The 12,014-nt window shown below is 41.1% G+C and overlaps 1 protein-coding gene across 5 annotated transcripts in view; it reads right to left on the reverse strand.

The window, feature by feature from the left end:
• Positions 1-12,014, reverse strand: part of CALD1 (caldesmon 1) — a 106,180-nt gene that overhangs the window by 22,940 nt on the left and 71,226 nt on the right. For 4 of the 5 annotated variants that reach the window (XM_057390015.1, XM_057390013.1, XM_057390012.1 and 1 more), the window contains 2 exons: positions 4,459-4,596; positions 3,085-3,472 (listed from right to left, as the gene is read on the reverse strand). In XM_057390015.1, the coding sequence (XP_057245998.1) occupies positions 3,085-3,472; positions 4,459-4,596 (526 nt within the window). Of the gene's footprint in view, positions 1-1,733; positions 1,809-2,445; positions 3,473-4,458; positions 4,597-12,014 lie in introns of all 5 variants that reach the window. The other variant, XM_057390016.1, reaches the window with a different exon arrangement.

Here is a 12,014-nt window from a genome sequence, read left to right on the forward strand (position 1 = left end):
AAATACCATGAGAAAAGCAACTGTGCAGCAYGTCTAGCCAAACTGGAAGCAGGAAATACCAGGAGTCTCACATCATGAGAAAGCTTGTTCTTATGAACTCCTCAGGTCACTTTTAAGAACCAAAAATTGTGCAGCAGTTCAGAAAAAGAGACTAATTTTTCTTGCCAAATTAATCGAAACCTGAACATCAAGGGCCAAAGCAAAAGCAAAACCTGATTATGYAGATACATTCTATTCCTTCAGGGTCTTGTTCACGAAACACTGGCATCCTTTCAGCTGCATGCACATTCAGAATTAGACCTCAATGAATTAGACATCTGTATGTCCTTGAAAGGCAGGCAGAAGTGGAGTAGGGAGMCTGATCTTCAATTTTTCTTCACAAGCAAAGATGCAAACACCAAAAATTTTCCAAACATTTGGAATGCTCTGGATGGATATTCAGAATTGCACTATAAGTGGGATTCTATTAAGCTGTCTCAGCTTGAACATCCAAAGATGGAAACACTAAAATCACAAGTCACTTTTGTAAGTCTTGCCAATTTCCTGGAATAATCCAGCCCAGTGGGTAGGGTTTAAAAGCATGATGAGAGCTCCAGGGACAAGCTGTACACAAGAACAAGCAGGACAACTGTGTCTCAAGTTCCCCACAAATCAAAGTTTGTGGTCAGTTGCAGACTCTTTTTTACATTTACTTGTAATATTCAAAGATTGCATGCAAAAGCCAATATTGGAAGCTGATTCTGCCTTCTTGATATAATGAATCCCTTATTTTTTGTGCAGTTATTTCCTCCCCASTCTCTGAGGGTGAGCTAAGCATCGGTGGCATGTTCCAAATTAATCCACTAAGGATCCTGGAGTGGACCCTCTACCACCCTCAATGGTCCCAATCCACAGCAATTTGTGCTGTGGCTCCCTTTAARCCCCCCAGACTTGGCTGAACCCAAATGGGTCTAAACTTCTAAGGTTCTGACCAGTCTCTGACCAGGCTCCATTAATGAGAATCAGGGGCTATTCTGAGACCTGCTGCATTAAACCAAAACCACAGCAGCTTCACAGCACTGAAGATGGCTCCCTGTGTGTCCAGCTGTATCCTGAAGAGAAAATGGTCCCCAAATCTTATTTACTTACCATACAGTAAAACACCATGGCACCAGCTCCTGTGTTTACAGTGGAAATGCAATGCAGTAAATTTTGTAGGTTTTCTCTTTAAAACAAAAGAAGAGTCTTGGGTATGCACAGTTTATATCAYGGGGTATTGCAGTTTGGGGGGTAATTATTAGTTAAGGCAGTCAGGTGGCCAAAGGGCCTAAAATATTATCATTATTATTATTATTAATATTATTATTAGAGTAGGTTTTGTTCATAGGGAAAAAGTTCACAGTAATGTGAGAGGAAACCAGGGAAGGATGATTAGTTTACTGTCCTGAAAAATTCATCCCTAGGGGGAAAACCATACTTGTGTWATTGACTGAACTCAGTTTTCTGAARTATTTGTTTTAAGACAAACAGAAATTGGTTCTAAAGCCCCAAAAGAACAAACTCCTTAAAATTTACTTAATTTTAAGCACTTAAGTAGCTTCATCCCTATTTATTTCAGCAGGATTACCCATGTTCTTGAAGTGGAGCACAGCTTAAGCACTTTGCTGAAGAAGCAACTTTCCATTATAGGTGCCTTAGTTGTTTTCATATCTCAAGTTTCCCTACCACATCTAAATGAGTGCTTCATGAGTTACCTGATCTTTTACGGAGGTAGAYTGGAGCTTCTCTTCTGGCAGCTTTTCCTTTTTAGCTTCCACTTTTTCTTCCTCCTTTGTTTTTGGGTTTTCAATAATTTATTTACTTTTTAATACAAAAACACAGCCTCTGTTTGTAGGTTTCTCCACACTGTGCTCACGTACCAATCCTGTGTGCAGCCACAACTCCATCATATGCTGCTGTGCCCACACCTCTGTGTGCAGCTGTRCCCCCTCCACCCTCCCCAAATTCTCCCATTCCCCCCATCTGGGCCTTTCTCCCTTGCATGGCATCATGCTCACATGTCCCAGTACAGAGCCCTTTCTTGTGACTGCATTTAGCACACAGCATTCCTCACACAGTTTAACAGGTGCTCGTAATATTTTGTGCTGAGATGTGTCTGCCTCCACCTCATGTGTTATTGCATTAGGCCATTTTAGAGAAGGTGAGAAAAAAAGGCAGCAAAAACCCATGCAGAGGTCTGAACATGCAAGGTTTCCTTTGAATTATGCAGTGAGGTCAGGCCTGTTGTGCACTGAGTTATTGCTAAGCAGAAGGTGGTTTATTTTTTAAAAGAGAGAGCGACAGCGCAAGTATTAGTAATATCAGTACYGGACTAGATCTGTGAGGAAATTCAAATTCAATCTTTTCTTGCATTACATTTCACACAAACCACAGGTGTCTTATTTTGGTGCACAATGTTTACTGTACCTGTTTTTTTAAGAAAGCTGCTTGAGCTTTTTGATCTTCTATTTTCTGTTCTTCCATCTTTTGTTTTTCCTTCAACTTCTCTGCTTCTAGTTTAGCCTTTTCCTCAGCTGCTCTCTTTTCTGCTTCTGCCTTTGCCCTCTCCTCAGCTGCCCTTTTCTCTTCCTCTGCTYTTCGTTTTTCCTCAGCTGCCCTCTTCTCTTCCTCCGCTTTTCGTTTTTCCTCAGCTGCCCTCTTTTCCTCCTCTGCTTTCTGTTTTTCCTCAGCTGCCCTCTTTTCCTCCTCTGCTTTCTGTTTTTCCTCAGCTGCCCTCCTCTCCTCTTCTGCTTTAGCCCTCTCTCTTTCCTCAGCTGCCCTCTTCTCCTCTTCTGCCTTAGCCCTCTCCTCAGCTGCCCTCTTTTCTTCCTCTGCTTTCTGTTTYTCTTCAGCTGCCCTCYTTTCTTCCTCTGCTTTTAACCTCTCCCTTTCTTCTGCTTCCTTTCTTTCWGCCTCAGCCTTTTCCTCATCCTTAAGCTTATTTTCATCTACAGCATCAGTTATACTTTGCGTCCCTTCTGGCACAGCATTTGTATCATTCTCTGCTTTGTGTTCCTCTGCATTTACAGTTACTGCCTCTGCAGATTTTTCTGCTGTCACATCTACCTGATTTTCCTCTACCGGGAGCTCCTTTGGTTTCTCCTCCTGTACCTCCTCCTTGTCTTTATCTTCTTTTTTTTCCTCCTCTTCCCCATCTTGCCTCCAGTTGTTCCTTTGGTASGATTTGGTAACTGTTTCTGTCTCCTCAATCTCATATCGTCCTCGCCGTGTTTCAGCCTTCTCCTCTTTCCCAGTGGTCTCGTTTTCCTCCACATTGTTTACTTCTCTCCTGCTGGGCACTGACAAGCTCCCATCTGTGATCGTGGGGTCAAGTTCCTTTTGACGTTCCAGGGCTTCCTGCAGACGTTTTTGGCGTCTCTCCTCCCGTCTTGCCAGTCTCTCCAACAAYGCAGCTTCATCATCTGTAGAACGCTTGCTTTCCTCCCCGGCCACACTGTAAAAGGGACAGGTTTGCATTAAAAAATAAAAAAAAAAATCTAACAACACATGCCACTTCACTGTTTCTAGGAAAAAAGCTTGCTCTAACATCATTCTGTGGTTTGAAAAAAAACAAAAGGGTTACTTATTTCAAAATTTAGCTGCTGTTTTCTTATCTACATCCATTCTCCTTGCCTTAAATAAAATGCTTCTTGTATCCAAGTATCCATCTTGTATCTCAGTATCCATTAGCGCTTGCTACCACAATGTTTATTTCTGRTTTCTTCTATCAATTGTGTTACAGACACTGGAAATCTGGGTATATTACTTGTGACTGTGTGGAACTAAGCAAATGATTGATAGCTGGAAGGCCACAAATGGTTGGTGATATGAGGGATATGGGTTAATGCTTTCAGGCTTACAGGGACAGTACTGAGTAGACGGTTGGGCTTGATGACCTTAAGGGTTTCTTCCAACCTTGATGATCCTGTGATTTTAAGTGTCACCTCATTCCATATTAATTCCTTTTCTGCTCTTTACAGCTGTCTGTCACTGACAGTGCCAGATGAGTGCTGTGGTCTGGGGCTCACATCCAGCACCTTGCCAGCATGTTGCAGCTAGAGCCTGAAGACTGGGTGCCTTCCAGGCTCGTGTGCTTTGGGCCCACGATGCCATCACCGCTGTGAGCAGGACAGAAGATGTGGTGGTTTGTGAGGCAAGATGCAGCCATGCCATGGCCCCATTTGAATTGCCCCACAGACAGCCTTGAGGACACCTGGATACGTGTTGTGAGTGTGGCCTCAGACCCAGAGTCAGTGATGCTCYCACCCTACTGTGCAAACACAGCCAGAGGTGATCGTCAGTGTTGGGGCCWGCTTCAGTTTAACGATGGCCAAACCCAGGACTTAAAATTCAAGCACCAAAGCAAACCTCTTCCAAATACTTCTGGACTTTGAACAAAAATTAACACTGACTTGTCAGCAAACAACATCAAACATTTACCTGTTTTGGACTTCTGATTTCTCTGTTACTTCTCCTGAGAGATCTCCTTCCTTTTGCCGCAGCCTCTCCTGCCGAGCCCGTCTGCGACGTTCCCTGGCAGCTTCTTCATCATCATCATCATTTCTCTGGTAGGACAGCCTGCAACAGAGCATTAGGGATAAGGAAATAAAGGCACTGTAGCATATAAAACAATGAAAAAAATCACAAAAAGCAGTTTTCTAGAGCACAGGAAGCATGGCTACAGTGGCTGCTCTACATGTTGTTAAGAAAATACGCTGTGAAAACTGAGATGCATGATTTCAAACACTGGTTTTCTTTTGTTTCTCAGAAGTGAACTTGACAAAATAGTCCCAGTGAAGGCAGCAGCCACACCACACCACCAGCTGACTCCATRAAAGCCCAGCTCTGTAGCTGAGCACACATCCTGCCAGCCTGCCCCACAATCCTGTCGGAGCACTCAAGCAGCATTTGAGCAGACTATTGCTCAGGCCCACGCAACTGAAGTTGGACACAGCAAACCAGCTTTTAATTAGTCTCCTCCAAATATCACATGCTGAAAATAGTAACAGTATTCTAACCTTTAAAGACTAGAAAGCAGGAGACACAAGTAAGACAAGAGCTCTCAATGGTCAGTTCTCAGTGCCAAACATCTGACACCCACAAAATTTTTGCGAGCCCAGAGCCCTGCCAGGCCAAATAACACAAGATCACTGCAGCGATGAAAACCTACAGCTGAGAACCCATTGTATTCATCTAACCCAACAGATGATTGCATTTAGTTTCATCCTACTTGAAAAGAAAAGCAAGACCTTACAATCCTAATAATCCTGTGTCCCATTGAAATCTTTGCTGAGGTTATTACTGCGTGAGATAAAGGGAGAGGCCTGCATTCCTCTTATCGTTTTGTGCAGGGAAAGTGAATTAGGAAGCGAACACGTGCCAGACCAGTCAGGACATTCATTTACTTKGCTTCTGGCAGTGGTCTGATACATCACAGTTAAGAAGTCTCCCTTCCTTACCAATCACACATCTGAGTTTGCAATACAGCTATGAACAGAGAAAAATCTCAGAGTTCTGTGCTGAGGAAGACCAAGTACAGATAATGTTTGTATTGCAAAGAATATTTTAACATGAAAAGAAACGACACCATTCTGATTYAGCCATCAATCAGATTCTTTGGGCCGAAGCCTCTTCTGTCACCATGCTCTGATACTACTTTTCTCCTTTGCTGAAAGAAGGGTGAAAGTATAGGTTCAGGTTCAGCAGGGATTCAATTACCCCAATTTTGCTTCAAGAATTTAAAGTGTACAACATAGYCAAGCCACTTGCCAGTCCTAGAACAGCATTTTCATCCTCAGTGCACCAAAGAATTTGATTTGCTACTTTCCTGCTCTGCTTCAAGTTGCAACCTTTTCTTTACAGAAACAACTCCTCTCAAAAAGAGTGCAAGCCATGAGCAACAAAGATTACAGTGGAGGATTAGAAAGAAAGGAAAGAGACAAATTAAAAGCACTACAGGTGAAGCAGAGAAGGTAAGGAAAAACACTTTCTACCATTTGTAAGCAACTTCAAGGGCTATCAACATTTTATTTAGGTCTAGAACAGAAAGGATGTGAATACAATAATAAATCAGTGGGGTCTTTAATTTCCACAGGAAAGAGACTGTGGAATAAAACTGCATTACTAAACTGACCACAGACACCCCCCTCATTATTAAGATGTTCAGGCTGCAAGAAGCCTATGACCTTTTCAGCCCTGAAGTCCAGGAGAGGGCACAGGAGAGGACACACTGCTCCCAGCCTGCAGCAGCTGGGTAATGGCCACAAGTGATTCAATACCCAGTGTCTGTAGCTCGGGATTTGTCTTTGCAGTGAGACCACACAAGGATGAAGAARTTTATCCCACTCTCCGTACCCACACAGAACACAGCAAGGAGAACAACTGCTTTTAAAAGCCTCTWTAAAATGCCTTTTTTAAAACACCAGTTGCTCAGCAAATTAAAAAAGGAAATAAAAATAATATACTAAGCAAAAAATTCCCACAAAATCTTATCCATTATACAGATGTACTTCCTGTCCTTGGACACTTATCACATCGATCATCTGTAAAAAAAAGCTGACAGTGTCTCTCAATTTGCTTCTAAATATATCYATTGCGTGGATTCTACACATCACAGCAATTCCTGCAGCGAGCAAGTTCACCAGGGATGGGGTCCATCCTGGAGAAGGACCTTAAGTATTCATTTCTGCTCACCAGCACTGATTCATGGAACATGCCCAGCAACCTGGAAACAGTCACAGGACAACTAATTGCAGTTTTTTWAGCGATCTGTTTCATGTTTTCCTTACAATTATGGTGACGCTGCTTTCACTGGGAGTGTAAAGAGTGACCCTCATTCTCCCACTGTTACCGATCTCTGTAGCAATCCATCACAAGCAAAATCAATTTGGGAGCTCTTTGGAGCTTATCTTCTACTTGCCTATACCATCTGACATTCTTCAGACCAAGAGTAAATAAACAGTAAAAAGTATGTCTCCAAGATTTCCACTCTGTTTRTCAGGCAGATGGAAATCTGATGATCCCCACTGGCCTGTGCTGGGTCTCCTCCCTTGGAGAGCAGCTCTGCTGCCCAGCACACATGCAGCAACTAAATTAAACTAAACTTATAACCATTTGTCACCTTGCACACAACTRCTCAAAGTCTTTGCAGGTAAGTGTCTCTCCACAATCAGCTGTTCCAGATAATTGCCTGTTCTCAGGCAATGAGACCACATATCTCTAAGAGTTCATACAACAGCTCTTCTTAAATATTCAGATGACAGAATATCCTGAGTTTGAAGGGATCCACAAGGATCATCATATGCAACTGTTAAGTGAAYGGTCCATACAGGGATCAAATCCACAACCTTGGCATTATTAGCATCCYGCTCCAACCRAGCTCATCACAGGGAAGRAAAGATGATGACTTGGAAACCATCCTAGACCTTGTTATCAAAGATAACACGATYTTGGTCTAAACATCAAGTTAAAAATAAATCAGCTGTGTCTACTCTTCGGCCAGTTATCTTCTCTGTATTTGTGACATGAGAAAAAGCAGCGTAATCTCTGTGCATTATTGGGAAGCTGTTCTAGCAAAGCTTTAGTGCTGAGTCTGTCGTCTTTCCCATACAGCACAACTCCAATACGGGAGACTGAGCTCGTCTGTGTGAAAGGACACTTACCACCATGCTGGGTAGTGACAACAAGTACCAACAGATGTTCTGCCCTGTTGAGTAGGTAGGACAGATTTATATCTCCAGGACTGAAATACCAAATCTGCAGAACTCAGCAACAAATCTCCTGATTATCTAAGCCTAAAAACGTTTGCCCTCAGACTGAATGGGAGRACTTCACAAGCTTGAGTGGAAAATAAATCTGCTGGATTGGGAACASAGGAGATGTGGCCATCTGCCTTAGATCTTGTTCAGAGAGATTCAGTACTCTGTATTTTACACCAAACACCGAATTTATATAAATTTATAACCCAGCAAGAAATTTGGTAATAGCTGGGATGATTATGGGGCTGAAACCATTTCATACAATCCAGCTTCAACTGGTTTCCACTTGAAACCGCAAATCAGTTCAAGCATTATGTAAGGATCTTGGAGTTCAGTGCTTCTTGCCCAGTGATACCACATTATTACTATTGTCTGAATTATGATGGCACCGAAATCTCCTGATCAAGCTCATGAGCTTGCTACAGTAGGCAATTTATAAAGATAGGGCAAGATCCTGTTCTAACTGTGTGTATTCTGATTAAAGAGAAACTTCATGATTTGCAGTACAATCTGCCCTCAGTGAGTCATAAGTAAATATGATGAATCTAAATTCTTTTTCTTTTTTTCACATCAGTAAAGAAAAACCTACCTAATTTGAATTGGATCACACTACCCCTTTCTAGAAGAGGCAGGGAGAAATAATTGCTGTGGATCTGAACTTAGACTCCATTTCAAGAGTGCCAGAAACACATGAAAAAATTACAAACAGAACAAAAGCCTTTAAGATTTTCAACTTAGGCAGACAGCTCATATCTACCTCTTCTTTCCTGCGTGGTTCACTCAAATGTCTGCCTGGTTTTCATGCGTGCAAAAACACCTTGCATTCTTAGCAGTGCCCTCATATGGACCTGAATTAGACACAACTGTACCCATTCAACAAGTTCTTTCCCACACAAGTTTGTTATCTAGAAGCCTTTGCATGAATTACAGACAAAACCAGTCTGTGGTCCACCCCAAGAAATGAGATCATTCATTCCTGTACCAAACTGCACCTCCAGATTGCAAGCTAACCTACTTCTAAGACCTCTGCCCYTCATTGCGTAAGCCCACAGCAGCTGAAGTGACATCTGTCATCCTGTGTGTCTCCAAATTTATGTCAGACAGAGGATGTCAGTAAAATGTCCTCAATGACAAATTTCACTGCCAGACTCAGTCTATAAAAGCTGCATTTGTTGGCCTTCTGTGCTCTCAGAAAGTCTTTCTATTTACCCAGGCTCTTCCTGAAAGGATGGGTGGGGTGAGGATGGACTTTGTTAAAATACCCAGTGGGGAGTGCTCTTTGTGTCACTGTTGATATTCAGTCCCATTTTATTTATGATCACATGTTTTTAATCTTTTTATTGTTCACTTAATTTGTGTTATGATAGGCACACTTCAAAACCTGAATATGAACAGCTGATCAATCTTCACCTAAAAGAAAAAAAAAAAACAAACAAAAAACCCCTAACAAAAAACCAACCAACCAAAAACAAATAACAAAAGTGCACGCTTCCACAGAGGGCTGTGCCTTCTTCAGACTTCGCGTGTCAATGTCAGCTGTATTTCATTCAAGTCATATCTAAAAACGTGGTGAATGGTGGGGGGCGGTTGTGGGGAAAACTGTTTTTTCTAATCATTCTTCCATAATTCAATGAGAGCTGCCAGCATCCTCCTCAGACCTACTCAAGAAGTTTCCTTTTTATGAGGGAATGAGCAGAACTGAAGTCCAAAATGCTCATGCTTCAAAAAGATGTAGTGAGTGAAAACAGGGGGTTATGCTGGAGACATGTAAACATGCCACCACAGTTCTCAGGCCAATGCTGTGCATGAATGCTGTTATTCACACCCATATTTTTCACATATTTCTCCATTTGACATGCACCATTTTTTTCACGTTGAATGTAGGAGAAGCAAGTGGATAAAATTAAGCAATGGCTGGAAATCAAACCCAGACAAATTAAAACTGGAAATTAGGCACATATTTTTACCAGTGAGGGCAATTATATATACAAAAAACAATGGAACCGCCATCTCTTGCATCTCTGCATTAAGATGGATGCCTTTTGGAGAGTTATACTACCAAAAAATATACCAATTTTTGAGTTCAATACAGATAGCTTGATGAAATTCTATTAAAACTTAAGTATGGAAAGTTAGATTAGATTATGTGGTGGCACCTGCTGGACTTAAACTCTACAGTTTCCTATTTACGAAAAGTACACGCTTCTCATTTTGCTCACAATTTATCTCTGTCCCAAGTATTTTTGCTCTTTTCATCCCCCCATTCTCCAGAGGTACATATCCTGTATTCTGGAGCAGACAAATTACCCTGATATCCACACAGCTCTCAGGCCAAAACAGAGACAGATGCACCTTTCAGCATATTGTGTTCTCATTCACCTCATTTTCATACTGTGTTTCTAACTTTCTTTTTTTCACAGCTCCAAAGATTTCAAGGGGTTTTTTTTTTCTGTTTGGTAATTGCTTACTCAGTAAGCAATTCTTCAGAAGAACATTCTTTCTCTCAGACCTGGCATCCTTAATTTCCTACCATACTTTTAGAAGCATTTATTCTACCTTAAACCTTGATCTAAAATATCTAAAGGCTAAACTAAGGGACATTTTAGTGGGGTTTTTTTTTTTTTTTTGTTTTTTTTGGGGTTTTTTTGGGGTTTTTTTTTTTTGTTTTAGCTGAGAAAAACCTTTAGCTTATTTACTTTGGTTAAGGACATGGCTGGGAGTTTGTTATTTTGTTTACACGACAAAACAGTTAAGCATGGGAAAGAAAAGGTCTTCTGAGAGGTTCAGTTTGTGTGCGTTTTTTAAAGATTTCTCTTTTTTGGATGTTTTTGACATTTAGGTTTTTTAACAGGTAAGTTTTTTCACTCCTTTAATGGTGTGATTCTAAAACTCTCCAGTGCAAGCAATCCACACCAAAGAATGAAGTATAAAAAGTGACATGCAAACTGAAAACCACAAGGAAAAGGACCCCATAATGACAACAAAAATCCTTGGTGTCTATCCAATAATTAATGCAAAAACATCCACAGATTTTATTTCATTGTTAAGGATAGCACACCTCTAGGACAGATCCTGGCTTCCCAAATCACTGTTTCTRTTAAAAACTGCAAGTTTCAGTTTTGTAGATACCCAGGATTTCCAATGCCTTGTCTCAGGGTTTTTTCCCGTTTTCTGCTCAGAATAGCTCCTTTGGTTTTAGATTCAAGCCCTAAAACCCRGCCCTGCAGTTAGATCCAGCCTGTACCATCCCAGCACCGCTCTGCACAAAGGCAGAATGACTCATGCACGCTCCTGTTTTCTTTTTTCTTTCCTCATGGCTTAAAACTGATGATCTGTTTCATAACATGAAATGCAAGCAGATTCTCCAACCACATCCACATAGCTCTGGTAAATCGCCTCTGAGCACCTCAGCATAAATCGAACGCAGGGCTGCAAAACACRAAGGGTAAGACCCTTCTGCTACCGAAACAATGTCAAATTTGCCTCCAACATATATTATATTTAGATAAAAGTACTTGGTGGAAATGTACCAAGGGAAAGCACATAATKCTCTCAATATGTGAGGGCTAATGCTCTGCAGTTTTATTTCATAACAATGGCATTGATCTGTCAGTGAGCAGAGCATTATATTGAATCTGTTCTAATTCAGAAGTTTCAYATAAAAAAAWAAAKAAATAAGCAGAAAACAATAATTAGCCAAGTGGTTTCTACCTGACAATTACTACTTTTTTAACTGTTTTCCTTGCAGCTTTGTGGAGTCCACCCAGATCTGTTTCCCTGGCAGATGGCAAACATGCAAAAAAGTGTACAAAACAAGCTTGCTTTTCCAAATGTGAAAAASTGGGAGCAAAACCCAATCAGTGTGCATACCACTGTGGTTAATGTGGYATTTGTTGACTCCGGAGCAAATTGCTTGCTGCCACTACCTCCAGCTTCTAGTGCTTTATTGCATATAAAATCCAAAATAATTTATACCACAGCCTTACGCAGTAAATATTTCAGGCATATGACTTGAGAATAATGGGCATCTTGCCTAGCTGAGGCATAACTTAGGCCATACAGGATTTGCTTTAGAACATACAATCCACAATTTCTACAAAGACAAATTAAAAAAAAAAAATCTTTCTTGTGGTTTTGGGCTGCTATATTTAATATGGCTTTCAAAGCACTTTTATACCTCAAATTGCTGGCTTACTGATTGCATACAGAATCAAGATCCAACTCCTCCTTTTTTTATAT

This window comes from Malurus melanocephalus, unplaced genomic scaffold (assembly GCF_030028575.1).
Source record: "Malurus melanocephalus ecotype Western Australia unplaced genomic scaffold, MMel_1.1 scaffold_22, whole genome shotgun sequence".
In the NCBI taxonomy this organism is placed as follows: Eukaryota; Metazoa; Chordata; class Aves; order Passeriformes; family Maluridae; genus Malurus; species Malurus melanocephalus.